Below are 14,938 nucleotides of genomic sequence, written 5' to 3'. Positions count from 1 at the left end.
CGTAAAAAACAAGAAATCTGCCTAGATACAATTGAAGAAGAGACTAAACAAGATCTAGAACAGGCAGAAACAGATCTGAGTGAAAGAGACACAGAACATCAAGTAGCTATAAGATCTGCATGAGTGAGGATATCAAATAAAACGTATTCAGTACCTAAATGTACTTATCTGTCTAGATAGAGCCACCACAAAGAGACTAATACTGGGAAGAATGTATGTAGATTGAATGATGTGGAAGAAGAGTTTATTAAAGAATTTAATGGGAGAAGAGCGGAAATTAGAAACGAGGACAACTCTGTTGCAAGAAGAAGCACAACAGAGGTTTAAGAATGTAAAGATACATCCTAGACTTAGGGCCTTATTACGAGTTTGGGAGTCTGAGAACCGCCATGTTGGCGGTGGCGGTGAGACCGCCAACGGGCTGGCAGAGAAGAAACACATGTCAACACAAACATGACTCACTACCATGAAAACTACTGCCATGTGACTTCCACAGGTAGGGGCATCAAGGGGGCAGGCAGGCACCTCAGTGAGTCTTGGGGGGTGGTGGGGTGTTGGGCCCTACTCTGATGACTTTGTCCTCTAAGACCCTAAAGTCAACATCTGTGACATGGGGATGTTTTTGTGGGGACATGATAGTGGTGGACGAGATGGTGAGGAAGAAAAAAAAAAAGGGAAAATAATATTGGTGATGTGTGGGTGCTGTGATGTGAGTAGATGACCGTGGTGTCTAATGAGTGGAGTACCAATGTATGTGTTGGGTGTGTTGTGCAGGTGTAGGATGAGTGCTATATGAAGTGTGTAGGGGTGCCTATTCTTTGGTTCCTAATTTTTATGTGCAGCCTCTACCTCTATCTAGCTGTGTGTGGCATTGTAGATGCTAAGGATTGTGGAGTGTGAAGGGGTTTTTCTAATAGTGCAGTGTGTAGGTATGTCGGTGTGTGGTTGTGTGTCAGGTGTGGGGTTTTTAAATTATCCAGTGTGGTGTGGTGTAAAACTGGTGACCGCCGCAGTTCGCACCGCCAGTGGTCTTCCGCCAGGAAAGAACTGCCATCGTGATTTGTTAGTCTTAATAGGTCCAAAGGTTTTTTGGTGGGCTGGTGGTGGGACTGCCTCTTTTCCGCCCTCCAATGTCCTGGCAGGTTCAGAATTTTGGCAGACTTAGCTGTGTCGTATCACCGCCAACATGGCAGTCTTTTGGCAGCCGCCGCCACAGCGGTTTTGCCAAAAGATCGACAAACTCGCAGTGAGGCCCTTAGAGTTGAACATGAGAAGAAAGGAGTTGTATGTATGAGATGTGATAAACTAGGACATTCAGAAATATGTGAAATGGTTGGCAAGAGTGTACGTAGCTATTGTCATTTCTTAAGTAATTGGGTGGGAAATTACTATTAAATTTAGTTCTTCTCAGAGAATATCTTGTGAAAGAGGTGAGTGAAAACGGTCTGAAATGAGTGAAATGTTGTCCTGGACAAGTGTTGATGGATATTTTTGGTGTGTAGATTCACCCTATTGGTGTTTCTTTGAATTATGTGAAAATTATAAAGTTGTTCAAATTGGTAGAGTGACTTGCTAATAATATTGCAGGTGCTTTAACCAAGATTAGCCAAGAGATGATTGCCATCTGTTCGATGGTAATTTAAAACAGGATGGCTTTGGACATCCTGCTTGCAAAAGAAGGCAGTTTGTGTTGAAGGCTTGCAGTATTGTATGTGTGTTCTTTGTAACAGCATGTGGATAAATTAATACATTCAGAATATTACAAATGTGTCAAATGAAACTAAAACATTAGAAAAGATTGGTATGTGGGAAGAAGCTGTTGGTTCTTAGTTCAGTATGTTTGAAAAGGGATTTGAAAAATGTTGTGAAATGTTTGTTAATGTGGGTGACGGATTGTTTAGGTGTAATATGTATACCAGTAATTTTAAACTTTCTTGGCTTAATTGTTTTATGTCTTCTATTGAAGCTTTTTGAAATTATTTTAAAGAGGTGTTTTTGATTTAAAGTGGAATAGAAAGTGATGACAGGAAAAGAAGAGAGATGATGCAGAGATAACGTCCCTGTTTAATGTCAAGCTGAATGTCTTGTAAGAAGCTAGATGAAAACAAGCATTTACAATGCAACGGGTCTCGCGTTTGCTCATGTTAGAGCTGATCGCGTTGTAAACTCTTAACCCGACTTTTCACCTATCGGGCAAAAGTGCATTTATGTACATAACCCAAAAAAGTGAAATCAAGTATATAAAGGGCTCGACTTCTGCCAAGCGAGATCGCACTCGTAAATTAGAGAAAAAGAAGTCCACGAGCCCGATGGAAAACAGCGGGCCTCGCATGTTTTCTGTACTTGGTCGCTGTGCTCGAGGAGGGCTAGCCACCGGAAAAGGCGTGACATATGCGTGCCTTCGACTAATGAAAGCAAGCAGATTTTATTAGGGAAGCCCACAAACCAATACAAAACACTGACGTGAAGTTGACAGGGCTCCGAGCCCTTTTCCAAATACAAAAGAGTCTCGCTGCGATACGCATGCGCGAGCTCATGCAACGCAGGCTCGACCCTAAAAAGGAAGACAACAATCAATAGTGTATCATAATATATTGAGGTTTGAGATGATTTTCAAATCATCAGAGGGAGGAATTGTAAAGGTTTTTTGCAATAATATTTATGCCACAGCCTATAGAGTACTCATTGATGACACCACAAACTATAGACTGCACTGTCATTATTGATTATAAATAAAGGAAATAAATTGAACATCAAACAATTGTGATCTCTATTTATGCAGGGTTCAACTCATGGTAGGTCTTCCTCATTCAGGTCTGAAGCAAGATACTAATCAGATCAATTTTGTATATGTTAATCCTAAATAGATCTTTGGTGCTAGCCAGAGCACTCTGTTTCCCAGCATGGGCACCCAGTACGGCAAGTTACTGTTGTTAAGCAATTTCAAACAGCTTACTTGAGCAGAAAACTAGCTGCAACTTGCTACCAAATTACAAAATCTGAGATGATAAATCTCCCTTCAGTGCAGGAAGGGAGATAACTAATGATGCCGGATCAATATTGAAGGAATGTCAAGCCTGCTTCAAATGATTCATGTAGCACATTAGATTACAGAACAGATTGAATCTGGGACATTACTTTGATTTGATGTAGCTTCACGGGCAGGTACTCAGATCTCCAATGCCCAACTGTCCTCTTTTTTCGTAAATAAGAAAGGATCACTAATTGCACTATGATGTAAATAAGTATGCAGAAAGATGAAACAATCACTACCAAAATATCTTTGGGAATTCTTCCTTGGGAAAAGGCCTTAGGGATACTGTGCCATTCTTTTATGAATAACAGAGATGTATCCTTGTTAGACTGAAAGAACCTTATCCTCACCGGTTTTCCTGGTATTCTCCTGTTGTACCCCTTTTTATTAATGAACAACCCAGTATTTGTCTATCAAGGGATGCCTTAACACAATATGTTTTATTAGAACACCCCAAAACATCCTGAAATAAGACTACTCACTGTTCTCATTTAGCATTACAGCTCTGTGCTTATTTGCTTTTTACAATAAGTTTTTCACGTAATAGTTTCACTTTTCATTCTGCAGCACATCATTCGGAAGCAAGGAGCACAAGTGAGAAAGAGCATCATACATGGTTACTGAAGTATACCCAAAGAACCCTTAAGAACGAGCGACGATTTGCCTGCACAGAGTGTGGGAAGAGATTTAACAAGAAGGAGCTTCTGTTGGCGCATCAAAGAGTGCACGCTGGACTGAGACCCTTTCCTTGCTCAGAGTGTGATAAGAGCTTTAATAGAATGTCATGTCTTATAAATCACCTAAAATACCACAAAGGAGTGAGACCCTTTCATTGCTCTATATGTGAAAAGAGCTTTACTGAAAAGTCAAGTCTCATGAGCCACGAACGGTTCCATAAAGATGTAATGCTCTTCCATTGTGCGGTATGTGAAAATAGCTTTACTGAAAAGTCAAGTCTCACCAGACACCAGAGATTCCACACTGGAGTGAGGCCCTTTCACTGCTTTGAATGTGAAAAGAGCTTTACTCGCAAAGCACATCTTCTCGAGCACCAAAGGACACATACTGGAGTGAAGCCCTATCGCTGCACTGAGTGTGAGAAGAGCTTTTCTCAAAAGCAGAATCTTCTAACACATCAAAGACTCCACACAGGAGTGAGGCCCTTCCAGTGCACTCAGTGTGGGAAAGGCTTTGCTCAAAAGATAAACCTTCTAAGTCATCAGAGAATGCATACAGAGTGAGGTCCTGTGAATGCACCCATTATGTATTGTGATATACACAGAGATCCATTTCTCTGCACTCTCAGTAGAGATTCATTTTCAAGTCACACTGTACACACACGCTTGCCTTGGACGTGGTGGTATGTTGAATTAATTTCACCTTTATTATAACAAGTTTGTACTTCTCATGAATATTCTGTGAATATATCATGAGTATTAATTAATCCTTCACACTAAAGAGTTTTGTGTGAATATATCTACCTTTTAAAGGAAAAAAGAGTACTTTCTCCTTTAAGGGGCTACAACATTCATAAAAGAGGCATTTTTCCAATCAGAGATGGGTAGACTATTCAGTTCCTTTAAGTCCCTCCAGTTTGTGGTCTTCTTCTCTTCCCTGGAAGAGGGAGAGACAGCAGCAGTCAGGATACCTATGGAGTAGTCCAAACCTATTTTACCCCCGCCGCCTGCTCTCATTCTGCATCTAGCCCTTGCCCTTTTCTGGTAAAGTGTTGATAAATTAAAAGGGGGAAACAACAGCATCAAGGACAAATTTTGAGTGCTGCAAACCTCCTCTGTTGCCTTCTTGTAGGACTAGACTTACATGCGTAAGAGGAAGGGGTTGGAGTACCCTGTTTACCATCTTCCTGTTTGTTTGGTTCTCTCGTTCTGAAGGGGTGCAGAGACAAGAGAAACCATTTGCTTTGTGATCCGGAAAATCTGTACTAGCGAGGGGCTGGCCCTACTTCGTTTGCTCTTGCATCTGGCCCTTTCCAGAAACCAAATAGTGGAAATTCTACTGGGGCTGGTATCATACTGGAGACTCAGGTAGGCTAGTAGCTCTGCTCCCTTACCTCCATAAGCACACCATCTTCCTGGCCACCGCACAATCATTGGCCTTAGTGTTCTCCCATCTCTGAAGACCCCAAAAGACTGACCCAGCTTCTGTGCATTCAGCATACAGTCACACAGCGGCTGCCATGTGTATCCTGCAGGCCACTGCCCCTCTCTGTGTAACACCAGAGTAGGCTGCTGATTAAGGCTGCAACCAGCAGGAAAATCCAAGCTTTCTACATGCTGTCTGTGGGGTTTTAGGAACCTTGTTACACACACCTTATCTAGTACTTGAGAACCTACAAGGGGTGAGGTCTCTTCTGTGCAATGCCGAAAGAGCTTTACATTGAAAGCTCATCTTCAGCATCACCAGGCTATTCACACAGTGTTACAGTATAAGTTTAATATACCTTATTTATACCTGAAATAAAAGTGAAGACTCTAAGAAAATGATAAAATCATACGCTGGACCATGGTAAGTAATTTGTCAATGTTACAGATATATGTATTAGTCTTTGCAAACTCACAGGTCTCTTTCTCAGATTGTATTAGTGAAAAAACATGCAGTTATTGTCACCGGAAAGAGGAGGATTAAAAAACAATGCGTGCCATGTCATTTGTCAAATCTAGCAGAGAAAACAAAAGCATTTGACAGAGTAATAAAATGTCTAATTTTACATTAATGGATCAGACAAGTAATTTGGTGGGAGTTGGCATTCTAAAGGTGTTTATGGCTAGTAAACATGTGTGATTGCTGTTTGTATTAGCTGTGAAAGGGCACATAAAAGAGAGTTCTTAGTAATGTCATCACTGTCCTTAAGAGGTGGTTAGAACACTCAGACTTGGATAAGGATGTTCTGAAACCTCAGTGGAACAAAGGATTTAGACAACCTGGTCAGATTTAAGATGGAACAACATTTAGGAGTGGAACTAAATGAGACTGATTCTTTAAGCTGTGGCCCTGTAGAGGCTAGGCTATAACCTAAGGATCAACAGAAGGTGATTTACAGACTGTACTGTACACCTCTTAGAAAGTATAGATTGTCTTTAAATAAATCAGACCTTTCTTGGGCATGTTGTTCTCAGCCAGTTACATTTGGTAATTTATTATGGGATTGCAGATGGTAGTGATATTTTGTAATGAGGTATTTAAACACTTGGGACTGATACTGGGAATAAAACTTAAAACATCTCAAGTCGTAGTGCAGTTTCATATTATTAGGAGCAATGTTGGCCGCGTCCTCTCAGAAAAAGTGACTTGTATGTGGCGGACCGGAAGGCACCAGAATTGGTGAATGAATGTGTTCTAGGCTTGCCTATGGAGAAAAAGTAGGAAAAAGTTATTTATTATAAAATGAGATATTTATTTCAGAGTTATAACACATTATATGCATGATTTGAGATTACTTTATAAAGTGTTTATTTATTATTTTATTAAATGTTTCCTTTCTATTTTGTTTACGTTTATTGCTAAGTTGCATTTTTACTATTGTGCAGTTCTTTGAGGTGGAAATTCGATATATTATTTAATGATATTGTTTTACCTACATTTTACCCAATGCATTGAGAAATGTAAATAAAGTATTTTAAAATAAAGCTTCATCTTGAATCCATGATTTTAATAAGCAAGTAATATTTCATGCTGTGTAATAGTTGCAGTGTTTTTGAAATTCCACACCTTAGAATGTGATGCACCTTACACTCCTTTTGTTGTCATGAAGCTACTCTCCTGGATTGATGACTGGTTGGCTGAGAAACAGATGTATACCTCCTGTGAACTGTGCTACATGAAAGGCATGTCTCTATCACCTGGTGAGTGTTCTCTCTACCAAATAGAAATTTTCTACTAAGTTGGCAAATCCACATAGAGAAACCTGGCAAAAACACATATCTTGTTATGCTCATTCTGTAGAAACACATCTATTGACAAAAAGAGGCCCACTTATTCTGAACAAAGAAATTCTTGCTTACATGTTGATCATACATCCTAGGTGCAGGCCACATTCATACATGTGTTTGCCCACAAAACCATAAAACACGCATTTATAGATACAATAGGTTTGCTCTTGTATAGTATTTCACTCTTTTGGGAGCATTAGTAGTACGTACAGAGGCACAGTATTTCATTTAGTGGTTGTTTGTTTGTTTATTATTATAGCTCCGGTTGCCGTTCTGGGGTGCTACGCACTTTACAAATGTGGAAAATAAATAAATAACTGACTATTAAAATAGTGTTTATTAAGACACTTAATAAAACAATTAATATAAAATGTATGGACTCTCACGTCAAAAATCAAACATTTGTACTCTTAAGTTAACATTTTGATCATAATTATACTTTAAAAGATATCAAAGCTCATGAAACAGCTTCTTTTTGGCAGTCAGGCCAGGGATGTCCCTAGTCTCCAAAGGAAGTTTCTGCTTGTGGACAATAAAAGAAAATGGACATGTATTTCCCATCCCCTCCTGTGAGGTGATCCTACAGGCATGAGTGATTGTTTTGAATGTCATAGACATTGGATGGTCTTCGGGCAGGATATGGATAAGGGACCCCATGCTGAATCCCTAGAAGGAGAACACAAATCACTGTTGTTATTTTACAATAGTATTTACCATGGGGTAATCATATGGAACTCAAGTGATTACGAATTATCATAATAATAAATATCTTTGCAGTAATGAACATTTAAAGGGTGAATTGAATCTACATCCTAAACATTGCTCTTCACACATTACTAATAGTTTGGCTAAAATTCTCAATTTACCTTGCATAATTGTAATTTAATTTATTACCTGCACAGCAGGGGGTTCTCAGTTAAATTGAAAGCTCATCTTCAACATCACCAGGCTATTCAGACAGTGTTACAACATAAAGTTTAAAATACCTTGCTTATACCTGAAATAAAAGTGAAGCCTCTAAGAAAATGATGAAATCATACAATAGACCATCGTAAGTAATTTGTCAATGTTACAGATATATGTATTAGCCTTTGCAAACTCATAGGACTCTTTCTCACAATTGTATTGAGAGAAAGACCATGCAGTTATTGTCACCAAGAAAGAGGAGGATTCAAAATCAATTTGTGTCACATCATTTGTCAAATTTAGCAGAGAAAACAAAAGTATTTAACAAAGTAATAAATTGTATAGCATGCCTCAAAGAACAAGTCTCTTCTCTCTTTCCCCCCTAATTGTGTAGAGTCTATAACTGTTTAGTCCATATAGTTCTGTGTATTAGATTTGGATGTATTCACTCATAACCTCATATTTGCCGCATCAAGTTGAGAACTTATTTGAAGCATTTTGAAAGTGCAGAAATATTAATTGTGGTTACATTTGCACCCCACTGGCACAGAAAAAGCCTGCTATAATGTCAGTTCAGCTTGTATAGATATTTTATCTGCAGCCCCAGCTGCTGTTAGCATCCAGCAAGAAAATGTAAATGTCCGCTTTAGCTGATGCGAAATAATCATTTGTTAATCGCTAATTATTTTCCACTCCCCCTCTCTATCCTGCAGTCTCTGAACCATAGAGATATTGAAAATGTACTGGCATCCAACCTGCCCTGTACACCAACCAACCCATATTCCTCCATTCTCGTACCCAGATCTTTCCCAAAGCTCCCATCATTTAGATCCTTGTAAATGAGTCGTCCTCTTTGGTGCCCTGTCCACCACTCATAGTTTACCCATCCTCTTCCGAGTACATTCCTATAATAAAGATCATTTACAGTTTCATATTGTGGTCTTATCCCGCCCCTAGTCTTAGAAAACCTTGACTCTGACTCTGACTCAGAGACAGCTCCACCATCCATTCTGGTATGGTCATCGGCAAATCCAAATTGTATGTGTAGGTCAATATTCCACTCTCTTACATCAACTGTTGTATAACCACTCATTCTCCAACAAGAATACCTATCCCTTCTTACTTTCTTCTCATTCTAGTCATAAATGGGTTTTCTGGTCTCCTCCTATAATTATCCTTTCTCCCTCTGACCATCCCATTAGCCACATGTTGGTACGCATAGCTTCATCCTTCACCACTTCTTCCATGGCTCTTATCTTCAGACTAAAAACCCTTCTAGACTCATTCCCAACCATAACAACAGTCTCTCTCCACACCTCAATTACAGCTTTGTACCTTCAGCAGCACACACCTGATAAATCTCAAATTCTGCAATCCCAAGTGTACTTCATCCCCCAACCCCTCACGGACAAACCTGTATCACTCCAGTCATCCATGCTCACAGGAGTTATGTGTATGCACTTCCTCAGAAAGTGGGAGATCTGCACAGAGGAAGATATTGAGAGCTATAAGGGGATCCTTAGTGCATTGCCCTTAATCCTCAAATTTACACACTAGTTCAGCCTCCTGATCTCTGCCAAGATTTGTTCCCAGACAACGTGCTCCATCCTCTCGCTCTAACACCACTATCCTTTTGCTTCTCTATATTTCCCAGCGGTTCAACCCAAAGACACTTCTTTAAAGGAGCTCTGCAGCCCTAGGTTTCTCTTCAGTGTGCATAGAAACAAGTGCAGCCCAATACGCCCTGAAGGAACTTGTCTTCCTAATTATATTGAGAATAATGGTTCATTAAGTATTCATTCTGGGACACAGGTTCTTACATTTTTGTTTACATAACTGTCAATGAAATAAAAGCCATAATAAGAGTTTGTCAGTAAACAAACATGTAATCAAAAACAATCCTTTGGTTTCAATATCCACCTTTTCTTCATTGACTAAATTTTTGTCACAATCTATCGTGAGTGCTTCAAGTCTGGAGTAGTTCCCCTGCTAAAGATGCCAACTACTGATTTCTTCTCTTCCTTCTGTCATTATCTAAACCCCTCTTCTTTTCTAAAAGCCAAGAACATCTGTTGTTCACCCATGTTACCTTTCACCTCTCTTCCTTCAATCTTTCAAATCCATTGGAATCTGGATTCACAAAATTCCACTTAATAGAAACAAGTGTCCCCCACCTATCAATGGCTACATCTATGGGAGTCACCATTGTCTTTCTTCCATTCTCATTCCCCCTACTCTATACGAGTTGTTCCATACAATCAATGAGTCTTGCTTGTAACTCTTCTCTCCCATGGCATTTTGGGCAGAGCACTAGGGTGATTGCCCTCCTGTATTTGTCCTTCTGTCTCACTGCAGCTTTTATTCTGAACATCCACAACTCTACTACTTGGCGTACCTGAAGCATCAGTCCTGGAACCACTCCTATACACCCTCTACACCATTTTGCTTATGATGTAATGTACTCCTGGTTTCTCTCATCAGCTTTATGCTGACAGCACCCCTTTATGTCTCTCATGCCTCTCATCAAAAACTGTCTTTCCTTGGAAATGGCGCTGGCCCTGAGTGCCCCGACCATTCACCAAGGGGTGAGATTGGTACCTACAAAGTGGGGACTCAAATTACAGAAACCTCCAGCACCACACCCCTTATGCACAGATCCGGTGCTCTGCAACCTCAGGCATAGGCCGGGGTAGGGTGGGCCCATCAGAGGCTGGACGACTCTGATATGGGCCCTCCTGTTGTTTTTGGATTGAAGACTGCAAAGAGGTGTTGCAAGCCACAAGTCATTTATCAAACCTAGAACATTACAAGAAGTGACAAAGGATCCAACAACAGCTGGTTACTATCTCTACTGTAGTCATAGGGGACAGATGGTTAAGTCAAACAGAAAACAATAATGGGACTAAAACACCCTCTCCCAGTTCCTACAAAAAATCTGCAAAAGCAGACAATAATGTATAGACTTCTTTCTGAAGAAAACTTTGTCATCTGTGCTAGATCATTGATCAGAGATATTACAGACAAAGGGCCTGATTACAACTTTGGAGGACGGTGTTAATCCGTCCCAAATGTGACGGATATACCACCTACCGTATTATGAGTCCATTATATCCTATGGAACTCGTAATACGGTAGGTGGTATATCCGTCACATTTGGGACGGATTAACACCGTCCTCCAAAGTTGTAATCAGGCCCAAAATGCTGAAAGTTCAGGATCTTTGTTTTTGGCACTTCCTGTCAACTCCGAGATACATTATGGTTTGAGGGTCCCACCTCGGTTAATCACATTATGCTTACAATTATCCAATACTAATATCCCACAAATGGAACCCCTATCAATAATTCAAAACATTCCTCAACTAAATAAACAGAACTGTACATATTCCAAGAGACTTAATATGAGCCAGCATTGCCTTTACACAAAATAGTTGTATTCAATAACAACTTTTACAAATCAAAGCAATTGCTAAGGGAGCTTGGGTCGCTTCAAACTTAGCAAATGTTCGAATACTCATATTTTCGTGCCTTTTAATGTTAAACTGAGATGTGCCAACATTCCATAGACAATGTATTTGTCATTATGAAAGGCTCTAAAATTCAGTACTTTTATTTGTCCAATGGCTTATTATTCAAAGTTCTCATTTAGAGGGAACCTTCAAACACAGTTATTTGGAGCTATAGATAACATTACCTTTTCCCTAAACCAATGGAGTTTTCTTGCAGTACGGAACGTTCAACCCCTGTAAGCAGACATCATCTGCCGTTTGAACAGCTGTTCCCCCTAGAAGAACCCGCAAGTGAAAAAAAATTCTATTCTTATCAATAGGAAATCCTATGCGAACACCGTATAGAAAGAGTATACCCTCGGCCTTTGTTCAGAAGGCAAGAAAATGTGCTTGAGTTTGTCCAAGGGGGAATCTACTCACTCCTTAAATATGTGGGTATGGTGACTCAAAAATGGTATGCCTCAACTTTTAACTGACTAAGTAGCACCATCAAAATAGTTCTAATTGGAACTGGCGTTCGGTCGACCTGCTGGGATGTGAATGCCTCCAGCGTGGTGTACATTGGGTTCCAATGACCTGAGTGTCAAACTGCATGTATCTGGTATCCTCGCTGGCCACGCCATAGTGCCCTCTTCTCTAACTTTCAGTCATGCTGCACAGCTGTCTGGTTGCTGTACAACAAGGATAAAACAATTTGAGAAACCTCCACATTCTCCGGGGCGGTACCAACGGCAACAAAAGCCTGGCAGAAACAGAGCTCAGAAGTGAAAAGACTCACCATTGGAGACACCATGAAGAACCGCGCTGCCATGGAACCCAAACTGGGTTCTTCTGATGATCTTCTACGTCATGCTCCACCTGGAACACCAACACCGACGAAGACAACAAAGGTGAGTACAGCCACCTAGCACACAAGGGAGGGTGGGAGGAAAACGACACAACACACACCCGACACACACATACCATACACACAACTAGCTGCACACGTAAACCAATGGCACACGATACGGCATAATAAAACACGTACCACAATGCTGGAGAACTGACAATGTATTAGCATAGCAAAACACACCACACAAACCAAATATATTTACAGATGTACATAAAAGGCCAATGCCCAGTGCAAAGTCATAAGGGCACACACGGCCACAGAGCACAGTCCAAGGCCCGACCTGTATCCTGACACCCGGAGAGAACACTGCAGGGTCATCATTTTGAAACTGGGAAGGCACCTCAGGAGAATGGGGTGGGGGGCCCCTCAGCCGAATACGGGAATGTCCCCACTGGTTCTGGAGGGGGCAACATGCCCATTGCTTTGTCCTGGGGAGTGCAAGGCCACAGTCTCTGAAGTGGGTGACTTGCCCACTGGTTCTGGAGGGGGCAACTCACATAGCATTCCCTGGAGTGTGGCCTACATGGCGTCCGCTGGCAGTGACAGCTGCAATGTGGTGGTGGTTGGAGGTGCCTCCTGGGCAGCCTCTGCGCTGTCCGACGGCTGCACTTTGGTGGTGGATGGAGGTGCCTCCTGGGCAGCCTCTGCACTGTCCAATGGCTGCACTATGGTGGTGGATGGAGGAGCCTCCTGGGCAGCCTCTGCACTGTCTGATGGCTGCACTGTGGTGGTGGATGGAGGAGCCTCTGAGGCAGCCACTGCACTCTCTGATGGCTGCACTGCCACAGCTGGCGGTGGGGGCGCCGTGACAGCTAGTGGTGGTGTCAGCCTGACAGCCTTCGCTGGCGTAGAGTGCCTCGTCTCCTCCTGTACATGGGTTGTGGATCCCTTACCTTTCCTGGCAGGGGTGGATGGGCTCTTTCCCTCTCTGCCTGGTGTGGTGCAGGCTCCTTCCCCTTCTTCACAGGTGGTGGAGGCTCCTTCCCCTTCTTCACAGGTGGTGCAGGCCCCTTCCCCTTCTTCACAGGTGGTGCAGGCCCCTTCTTCTTCACAGGTGGTGCAGGCCCCTTCCCATTCTTCACAGGTGGTGCAGGCCCCATCCCACTCTCCCCTGGTGGTGCAGGCCCCTTCCCCTTCTTCCCTGGTGGTGATGGCTCCTTCCCCTTCTGTGATGGAGGTTTGGTATCCTTACCACCACGAGTAGGTGGTGCTACCACGGTCCCCGTGGACTGTTTGGCTGAAGTGCTGGGCTGTGTCCTTGGTACCCTGCCCATACGTGCAGGACAGGGGGGGAGGGGTAGGGAAGAGGTCAAATTGGGAAGGGAAAAGCTTTTTAGGGACGGTGGGGAAGGAGGAGGGAGGAGTAATGGGAGTGGAGCATGAGTGAGTGGTTGTTGGAGGTGTATGTCTGCTGGACCTGGGTGCAGGTGCATGGGCAGTATGCTGATGTGAGGTGGGTCGCTCTTGGGTGTGTGAATGCTTGCGTTTGTGTCCCTTAGGAGGGGGGACAGATGGTGGGAGAGGACAGAGGGGATGCGTGCATGGCTGTTGTGGAGGTGTCTGCCAGTGAGGTGTGTGTTCTGCTTGGTGTGGTGATGCTGGTAGTGGATGTAGATGTAGTGCATGCAAGTGTGAGTGTGAATGTGACTGGGAGGGAGGTGGAGGAGGAGGGGGAGACAGTGGAGGCCGTGGATGTTGTCGTGTCTGCAACTGTATGGTGTTTGCATGAGTGCCTGTGGGATGAAGTGTGGTGCTTGTATTTGCCTGTGCCACTCTTGTGTGTTGCCTTGTGTGCATGCTTGTCTGTATATGTGCCTGGGATGGGTTGGGGTTGAGGGGAGTGGGACTGGGAAGTGGTAGTTGGAGGAGGGACGGTGGAAACGGGGACAATGGCTGCCATCAGAGAGGACACCAGAGCCTGACTCGATCTCTGTTGGGACACCAATCCACTGTGAATGCCCTCCAGGAATGCATTGCATTGCTGCTTCTGGTATGCCAGCCCCTGGATGGCATTCACAATGGTTGATTGCCCTGCAGAGATGGATCTCAGGAGGTCAATAGCCTCCTCACTCTCAGGGCAGCAGGGCTCACTGGGGCAGGGCCTGAGGTGCCTGGGGCAAAGAAGATGCCCACCCTCCTGGGTGAGCGGGCAAAGGCAACTCGCTGAGGGGCTACTGGGAGGGCGGTGCTGGTACGGGGTTGGTGGCTGTACCTGCAGCTGGGGTGGTTGCAGAGGTGTCCGCCACCACCAGGGAGCTCCCATCGGAGGAGGTATCTGAGTCTGTGTTGTCTTTTGTCTCCGCCGTGGTGCTCCCCTCGCCCTCCGTCCCACTGGTTCCCTCGGCGTAGGTGGACTCTGCCTCCAGGGTCCTGTGGGATGCAGCTCCCTCTGTCGCCGGTACCCCTGCTCCTCCGCCAGATGATGCTAATGCACACAAGGACAGGATGACAGAACAAAAAAGGGGGGCAGAGAAAAAAAGGAAACAGTGGGTCAATTACTGCACCAACACCACCGTTGGCGTACACAGCACACTCACACACAGGGAACAGGTCTAAGCAATATGCATTGCACAACCAGTGACATGGCTAGTCACGAAGGCAAGATGAGGTGCACATACCGCCAACTGCAGCACACCTGGGACCCACGAC

At 43.3% G+C, this 14,938-nt stretch overlaps 1 protein-coding gene across 1 annotated transcript in view; it reads left to right on the top strand.

Moving 5' to 3' along the window:
* LOC138248902 (zinc finger protein interacting with ribonucleoprotein K-like) overlaps nt 1–6,685 on the top strand; it is a 100,316-nt gene extending 93,631 nt beyond the window's left edge. The window contains exon 10 of the mRNA XM_069202882.1: nt 3,602–6,685. Within this exon, the coding sequence (XP_069058983.1) occupies nt 3,602–4,275 (674 nt within the window). The 3' untranslated portion in view covers nt 4,276–6,685. The remainder of the gene's footprint in view (nt 1–3,601) is intronic.
* The last annotated feature ends 8,253 nt before the right edge of the window (nt 6,686–14,938 follow it).

Source organism: Pleurodeles waltl, chromosome 8 (genome assembly GCF_031143425.1).
Source record: "Pleurodeles waltl isolate 20211129_DDA chromosome 8, aPleWal1.hap1.20221129, whole genome shotgun sequence".
NCBI classification, from domain to species: domain Eukaryota; kingdom Metazoa; phylum Chordata; class Amphibia; order Caudata; family Salamandridae; genus Pleurodeles; species Pleurodeles waltl.
Note: the sequence above shows the minus strand (reverse complement) of the source record. Positions and strands in the feature narration are given on the sequence as shown.